General features: G+C 47.0%; 1 protein-coding gene and 1 long non-coding RNA gene across 2 annotated transcripts; both read right to left on the reverse strand.

Moving 5' to 3' along the window:
• Positions 1-2,553: 2,553 nt before the first annotated feature.
• Positions 2,554-5,951, reverse strand: LOC124175320 (heat shock 70 kDa protein cognate 4-like). The gene is made up of 7 exons (XM_046555433.1): positions 5,712-5,951; positions 5,041-5,159; positions 4,494-4,823; positions 4,010-4,408; positions 3,557-3,928; positions 3,045-3,422; positions 2,554-2,967 (listed from the first exon to the last, which is right to left on the reverse strand). Exons 1-7 carry the CDS (start codon positions 5,911-5,913, stop codon positions 2,845-2,847), a joined length of 1,923 nt encoding a protein of 640 aa, XP_046411389.1. The 5' UTR covers positions 5,914-5,951; the 3' UTR covers positions 2,554-2,844.
• Positions 5,952-6,095: 144 nt separating this feature from the next.
• LOC124175321 lies at positions 6,096-7,851 on the reverse strand. Its single transcript, XR_006869139.1, has 3 exons — positions 7,754-7,851; positions 6,388-6,568; positions 6,096-6,235 (listed from the first exon to the last, which is right to left on the reverse strand). It is a non-coding gene; the product is annotated as an uncharacterized LOC124175321 (long non-coding RNA).
• Positions 7,852-8,319: the final 468 nt, after the last annotated feature.

Genomic DNA, 8,319 nt, shown 5'->3' on the forward strand with positions numbered 1-8,319 from the left:
GGACCGAAACGTTTCTCTGGAAACGAGCCTCCCTTGCCAATCCCAAAGAAGATGCTTGTATGACACGAAGGGCTTAGGATTCAGGTCGTGTAAGTCGGTTTAACCGGATTCTTCAAGACACGGAAATTTGAATTTGACAATGAGATTAAGGGCTTATACCTAGTCAGTATTTTTCAAAAATCGACATTTTAAGCATCATTTTCGTAATGTACGTACATTAAAGTATACGCATAACGAATTTCATGTCGATTCGACAAATATTTTCCAAGTGCTTGTGAAACCTTCAACGAGTTTTTCTCAAAACTATATTCAAAGTCGATGAACAGGATTTTTTGGCAACGGTTGAACCGAGCAATCTTAATATTTTACACAAGCTTTACGAACATATTTTTCAGTACTCGATCGAAGGATTTTTCTCGCCGATGAATATTTTCCATTTCATAAACAAATTACGACGAATTTTTGTGGAAAAACGTTCTTTTTTTCAACGCCGCCCTTTTGTTCAAAAATTAATATTTTGTTTATTCCTTCGATCAAAGACCAGATAATACTTTATATGAACTAATTATTTTTTGTTTTTTCATTTCCGATGACCCAGTTCGGAAATATCCCGCTCACCGCGAGACACCTTTATCTAAAGGTGCACCCGAAGATGGGCTATAGCAGCTTTAAAAATCATTACTTTTACAAATAAAAAATAGAATGAATTTCAATGTTACCCTAAACATGTATATAAATTTACATATTAATAAATTGACATGCCTCTTCATGAGAAATCCTTGAAACATAGATTTTTTCGGCCTCGTGATTAGGTATAACCCCTTAATAGCAGTTAGTTTATTGAGACTAGAATCTTTCAGCTTGTCCGTCAAGGTCGTAAATGAGTTACAGGACTTGCACCCGTGAACCCTTCACATTTTGTTCCTCTCCTTTTGCGGATGTGAAGAGCCTTTTCTTTCCCGTTGCGCAATTCGTCGACTGATCTAGGATGACGTGGGCACCTTGATTCCTCTCCCGGCGCGTATTCACGAGAAAAAATCACTATGGTTCCGAATCCGGTGTTTTATGAAACCCGAGCGCCCACGCGACGCCAAAATCCAGAAGCCAACCGGCAATTACGTACCCACGTTAATCCAAAGATCGGGCGGAGGAATGACTTGCGGTGAAAGTGTTCTGCGAAAAAATACCCGGCGTATATTAACCCTTCCCAGACAATTAATTATCAAACGAGTTTAAGGGGTGCTGCCCAATCGCAATCTTCAACTTCCATTTCTTCGCCTCTCTCGAATACCTACATTTATAATCAACCAAATGCCTCCGTCGTTTAACGGCTGCGGCTAGCCGAGAAGCTGCGGTCGGGTAATAGCGTCATTCGGGGTTTGTCCGCGGCGCAGAAACTCGTCGCCTAGGCTATGGGAGGCTCATAAATCCACGGGAAAAAGATAACATCCTCGTAGGCGGCTGCAGTCCGGTTACGGTCGTCTCCGACGGCCGACAGACGCGTCACTCAACACCTTTACTGACCTTCGGTGATGACCCCGGGGCACATGGTCTACGGCTCTTCGACCCGCTGGCGCCCACGCGACGCCGTTATCAATTTTATATACCCTTACGGGCATCCTAGAAACGGCGCCGATAAATTGGAACAGTTTATCGCGAAGCGTTTTGTAGAAAATTTTAATCGGATCCGAGGGTTATTGATTCACGAAAGTGAATAAATATCTGTACAGTCAAAAGGAGAGAAAGAATCCTCGTTTCCCACGGCGAGGATGAAATCTTTTTCAGGATCGTTTAGAATGTGTCCCTGTCTCGCCTACGCAAGATCGCCGCGTGTCTTCGGTGAAGAAGAAATCTGATATCTCGACCCCCTGTCAGTCCGATTCGTGATATTATCTTTGCGACGTCGCGTCGTACTCTCAGGATCTGATAAAAGTTATATTATAGGCTCAAGGCGGGGCGAAACTCATTTGCTGATTCGGTAGAGTACGATTCACCAAATAGGTAAGCACAAATTACCAACATAATAATCCAGTTGGAATAGGAAATCTAAGATAAATTATACCCAAGACATATCAATGGCTCTATATTGATCTACTTTATAGAAACTAATCGACTAGAAACTGACTAAAATAAATACTTATCATCCTTTAGTATTTAGTATATCAGGATGGTTTCCGAAGCAGAGGAATAATTTTATGGAAACTTGTTATCGTGATTCTTAAGATGAATCATGTTCACTCTCTTCGCGTACCAATCGTCTTCTATGGAGCTCAAGATAAACCTCGAAATCTCAACGACAAAAGCGAAATTTGTGTCAAAACTACTATTCACCGTCTGGACTCAAAGTTAAAGTACTTTTAACGAACTCTGCCGCTATCTGTGAGGTATCCAGAGAACAAATCAAATCAGTCGCCACATTTCAGCCGACAATTTAATCCGGAATAATCATCCCGAGTCCGGATATAACGTTTGATAAAATTGTAACAATCTAGCCTTAGATTGAATAATTACGTATTGTCGTTAATTGTTATTATAATTCAAAACAACCTGTTATAAAAAAGGACGATGATTGTCAGGAAACGACACCGCGTCCTACATTATCGACGATGGGTAAGAATACCGACCGTTGAAACATTACCAGCAGTCGGTTCGACAAATGTTTTAAAAACGAACTTCGAATCGCGGTATCGTTAATAGAATTCGTAAATAATGAACGACACATTGATCAGGCATGCTGAAAATAAAAGTAATTGAATTGCTGAAAGGCACGTTGGTGGGTTGAACGTTGTTCCGCACTGCGGTAACCGCGGTGCTCTGCGTTACGGACCGTAGCGAATGCCTCGGTTAGTCGACCTCCTCTATGGTGGGATTGTTGGGATCCCTACCACCTCCGGTTGCTGGTCCGGGGAATCCAGGAGGTGGGGCGCCACTAGCTTGGTAGAGCTTGGTGACGATGGGTCCGCAAACCTTGGTCATAAGGAAGAAGGAGATAGTGAGTGAGGAGGATGGGAAGTAGGCCGATGAAGTACTCGGCAAAGCCAGACCTTTTCAACCTCCTTGAGTTTCGCCTCGAATTCCTCCTTCTCGGCGGTCAAATTGGCGTCCATCCACTTGATGACCTCGGTGCATTTGTCGGATATCAGCTTTCTTTCGGGCTGGGATATTTTCTCTACGATCTTCTGGTCCTCGATGGTGCTCTTCATGTTGAAGCAGTAGGACTCGAGGTTGTTCTTCGCCGATATCCTGTCCTTCTGCTTGTCATCCTCGCTCCGATACCTCTCGGCTTCGTTAACCATGCGCTCGATATCCTCCTTGCTTAATCTACCCTTGTCGTTTGTGATTGTGATCTTGTTCTCCTTGTTGGTCGACTTCTCGACCGCGGACACGTTCAGGATACCGTTAGCGTCGATGTCGAACGTTACCTGCAACAGCGGAATATAACGAGCCGAAGCATTAACTATACACGATCAACAAAGTTCCTGAATAATTGATCCTGATGAAGCGACTCGCGGAATCCGAAGGTCTGCTCGTTGATGCAACATGTTAAGAATTTCACCTCGATCTGAGGGACGCCTCGGGGAGCCGGCGGAATCCCCGACAACTCAAACTTCCCGAGGAGGTTATTGTCCTTGGTCATCGCTCGCTCCCCTTCGTAAACTTGTATAAGGACGCTCGACTGGTTGTCCGAGTACGTGGTGAACGTTTGGGTTTGCTTAGTCGGGATCGTCGTGTTCCGCTTAATGAGGGCTGTCATCACGCCCCCGGCCGTTTCTATGCCCAAGGATAACGGGGCGACGTCCAGCAATAGGAGGTCCTGGACGGAGTCGGACTTGTCACCGTGTAATATGGCGGCCTGGACAGCAGCTCCGTAAGCGACGGCCTCGTCGGGATTGATCGATTTGTTCAGCTCCTTGCCGTTGAAGAAGTCCTGACCAAGTTTTGCCACGGCGTTAAAAACGATCAGTGATAAATGATCCCGCTAACAAGGAAGGTATCCCATGACACCTACCTGGAGGAGTTTCTGCACTCGCGGAATCCTTGTGGAACCGCCAACGAGTACGATGTCGTCGATGTTGGCCTTGTCCATCTTCGCGTCGCGCAGTGACTTCTCCACCGGTTCCAAGGTGCTCTTGAACAGGTCCTGACACAGCTCCTCGAATCGAGCTCGCGTTACGGAGGTGTAAAAGTCCACACCGTCGAAGAGCGAGTCGATCTCGAGGTTGGCTTGCGTCGATGACGACAAGGTCCTCTTGGCCCTTTCACATGCTGTCCTCAGCCGGCGCGTGGCTCGCTTGTTCGTCGAGAGGTCCTTTTTGTACTTTCGCTTGAACTCCTGGACGAAATGTGTCACCAATCGACTGTCGAAGTCCTCGCCACCCAGGTGAGTATCACCAGCGGTGGACTTGACCTGCGAGGAATATGCGGTTAATGGGTTAATCCAGTTATTCTGGTAATAGTTGAGCGGCCGACGGGCCTCGAAAGCAATTATCGACCTCGAATATCCCGTCCTCGATGGTCAGAATTGACACGTCGAACGTCCCGCCCCCCAGATCGAAAATCAGGACATTTCTCTCCCCGTGTCCTTTCTTGTCGAGCCCGTAAGCTATCGCCGCTGCGGTCGGTTCATTAATAATCCTGAGGACATTCAGCCCAGAAATGGCACCGGAATCCTTCGTCGCTTGACGTTGAGAATCGTTGAAGTAAGCGGGCACCGTGATCACCGCATTTGTAATTGTCTTGCCCAGGTAGGCTTCGGCGGTCTCCTTCATCTTCGTGAGAACCATCGAGGATATTTCTTCGGGGAAAAACGACTTGCTCTCACCCTGCAGGGTAACAAACAGGAATGTTATCTGATAATTTACCGTCGAAAATGCTTGTCAAAATCACGAGTCAACTAATGACTTGAAATTGAATCACGCGTCTGAGATACGTTCCGTAATTCTGTCGTCTCTGCAGGTATACGAGCTCATAAATCATGCTTAACTCCTTGGATTAATATTGTTAAAATAGTAATTATACCGTCTCTGCACAATTTCTTACTTTGTAATTCACTTGTATCTTTGGCTTCGTGTTGTCATTTATAACGTTAAAGGGCCAGTGTTTCATATCGGCTTGAACCGAAGCATCGTCGAATCGTCGCCCGATTAATCGTTTCGCATCTAAAAACGATCGAATCGTTGTATTGATAGATAATCGTTTCGTAACGAGTTACAGATTGATTGAAAACTCGCGCTAATGAGTTTTGCTGAATTAAATCTTGGCCCACATTTTTTTTCTCTCACTTTATCTCGCCGATCTCAGGCCGCGATTACTTAACCATCGATCATCAGATTGCTCGGTAATTCAATTGCGTTTATCTCCAAAACACTAAGACCTTGTCAGCTATTATCTTTTGCGTATGTGTAACACAATTTGCTCAAGAAAAGGACTAAAACAGTTTGAAGATTAGAGAGATTACGTTTTCCTTGAAAATCACCGATGAAATAAGCGTCCGGAGTCTGGCCGTGAAGTATAAACTGAGCCCGGAAACTCAAAGTGACTATAATATAAAATGAACAGTCGTAATAAAGGAAGGAAAGGATCACCCTCGGGGGTAGTTTTTGACGAGGAAAGATTTGATCGAGCGATTTGCACCCGCCGTTTTGAAATCAAGGATATTTCCAGTCCGCTTTCGAACCGAGTCGAACATCTGCGGGGTAGTTTTGTCTCACCGAAGATGGTGTTAGTCGGGTTCATGGCGACCTGGTTCTTCGCCGCATCCCCGATCAGCCGTTCGGTGTCCGTAAAAGCCACGTAGCTCGGGGTGGTGCGATTCCCCTGATCGTTCGCTATGATCTCGACTTTCCCGTGCTGGAATACTCCGACGCATGAATAGGTGGTCCCTAGGTCGATGCCGACGGCCGGGGCTGTCATGACGAGCGGAAGCGTCAAATTCCTCGTCGGCTGGAAGGAAAAAGGTCCCACAAGGATCGAGGTATCGGAAACTCGCCTTGTCAAAATCCCGGTGCCAATCGACACGCTTACTCGCGCTTATGTGTTTACAACCCAGCGATTCCCGGATCAATTTATCCCGCGTTCCCTGAGTTAGATTCCAGGTAGTTTTACGGGACTCTCACCACTTGTCCGTTTTAATTCCACGTAACGATCTCTGAGTCACAAGAGAAGAGACTGACCGTTGATCATCGTCGTCATGCTCGTTGTTGATTCGATCTTTCAGCTGTTCGGGCCAGGCCTACTGGAGCCAATTTGCGTGAAATTTTGACAGCGATTAAATCTGGCGTTACGTTATAATGCAAGGGAAACGTCGTCGTGTTTCCACGAAGCCATGAAGTTTATAGCCGGTCGCGGAAACCCGAACACGAGGTGGATATTAGGTGAAATAAAAACCTCGTTCTTCAAATTGCCGGTTCAAAGATCAACCGGAACACTCGCAGCTCATGTGCAACATGAAATGCTTGTCCGCAAGCTGGAAGCAAGTTTTCCGGAAGAGACCCTCGAAATCCTCTTACGTTTGTGTTTAAGTACCCTTCCGATCCTTGAGTGGAGATGCTAATTAAACCGCTGCAGACTGAAACAGGATCACAAACAGCAGGTCATTCACATCGAGATGGTGGTATTGCGGGATTTTATTCGTAACTAGTATCAACCCGATGGTGTAATAACATCTGGACGTTCAGGGCTCCGTTGAAGATCGTAAATTCAGACCGGTTTCCGCCCGAGGCTGCATTCACGCGATACCCACGTCCTGCGAATCTGCAATAGCGAGAGACATGTCCTTCCCGGAATCTCTTTGTTCCGTCACATTGTTCAGCCTTTGAGATGAGTAGAAAATTGGAGCTTAGGGTGAAGCCTCTGGACTTCGGTGAGGCAGCTAACAGTTCTGTTATACCGTTTGAGCCCGGAGCTTGAAACAAGCCAGAAACCTATACCCACTGCACAATAAAGCCGAGGCGAAATCCGGAGCAATAATTTATGAACACGAGGCCCGCTGTAAGCTCTTGGTTGCGATTCGGCACAGGAAGTGCGAAACGTTAGAGGCCGCGAGACGTTTTCGTAGAGGAGGCGAAGAGCCCGGCGTACCCGTTAGCTTTCGTCCGTTAGAAGAAAGCAGGGCTTGACGGAGGGTAGGAAGTCGTTTTCAATAACGGAAGCGTTAGTATACCGACTCGCGTACCGCCGTAGCCGTTTGAAAAATAAACAAGAGAATTCCCTCCTGCAGGAAGTCGAGCTGCGCTGTGTATTCGCGCGGCAGGGTAAACAGATAAATCGTCGCGGCTGTGACTGCTCGGAAGATGTAATCCCTGCAGGACTGCGGGAAGGAGGAGAAAGCCGGAACTTCTGCAGGGAAAGGGTGGAACAGGTCGCTCAGACTTGACCCCATAAATCTCACGATCTCGCGTATCCTTCGTGTACAATAATTTTGCCGAATGCACGAATCGTTCGAGAGGATGAAGGATCAACGATGTCCTGCCGCGCTAATCACGGGAGGCGAACGAATTTGCTTACGGATCCCGTCTCCCGGGTTCCTCTTCGCGTCGGGATGATCCTGCGGAAAATGTCCGAGCGAGATTTCTCCCAGCATGATGAGGGAGCCAGGATCCTGATCGGGAACGCCGCATCGCCCTGCATCCGCATACCGATTTGCACATGCACTCGGTGGTTATTTGAGCTATTTCACACATGGCGGCCACCGATCGATATTTGCAGGCAATCCCATTGCTCCGGCATTCCGGGACTTTCGTATGCCTCTTACCTTCACGCTCGCTGCAATTCCTCCGACTCGACGTGTGCACTGTACACCGCATCCCCTTTTCGGCTGCATTGCGTATGATACAGATCGTTCCAAAAGTGTTTTACCACCAATCCTGAGACGTGACGGTAAATGAGAAGTATGAATTCGCTCTGAAACGAGGAGACGGTCATATTTTTACCATCGATGGCGTTTCACGGAATCAGGACGAACATACCGTTCCACGAGTTTCTGGATATCGTTCGATCGAAGTTCATAGAGACGGTAAGACTTGCTGCATCGACTGTATAGCGATGTAATGCGTCAATAAAAATGCGAATCAGTCGTTGGCGGAGGATATTTCAGCCATGATTTCCTGGCTAAAAAAACTGGTGCACATGTCGAGGGAAATTTTTACCACCCGGCACGTACTCCACTGGCTCTGCTCTCCTTCACCTGCCTTCGGAGGTTGCGGGACTGCGGAGTCAGATTGAATGCGCGCATCCGGGAAACGCTGAGAGAACCCAACAGCTACGGAATGGAACCTGCATCGGCAAGTGACGCTGCAGGATGTCGGGGCGAATTGCGGT

Source organism: Neodiprion fabricii, chromosome 2, assembly GCF_021155785.1.
Source record: "Neodiprion fabricii isolate iyNeoFabr1 chromosome 2, iyNeoFabr1.1, whole genome shotgun sequence".
In the NCBI taxonomy this organism is placed as follows: Eukaryota; Metazoa; Arthropoda; class Insecta; order Hymenoptera; family Diprionidae; genus Neodiprion; species Neodiprion fabricii.

Coding starts and splice junctions, on each gene's coding strand:
- LOC124175320 (XM_046555433.1), bottom strand. CDS start 5,913: ATGACAGCCCCGGCCGTCGGCATCGACCTAGGGACCACCTATTCATGC. Junction 3,423..3,556: donor GAGGCGTCCCTCAGATCGAG/GTGAAATTCTTA, acceptor CCGCTGTTGCAG/GTAACGTTCGACATCGACGC. Junction 2,968..3,044: donor AACTCAAGGAGGTTGAAAAG/GTCTGGCTTTGC, acceptor CTTATGACCAAG/GTTTGCGGACCCATCGTCAC.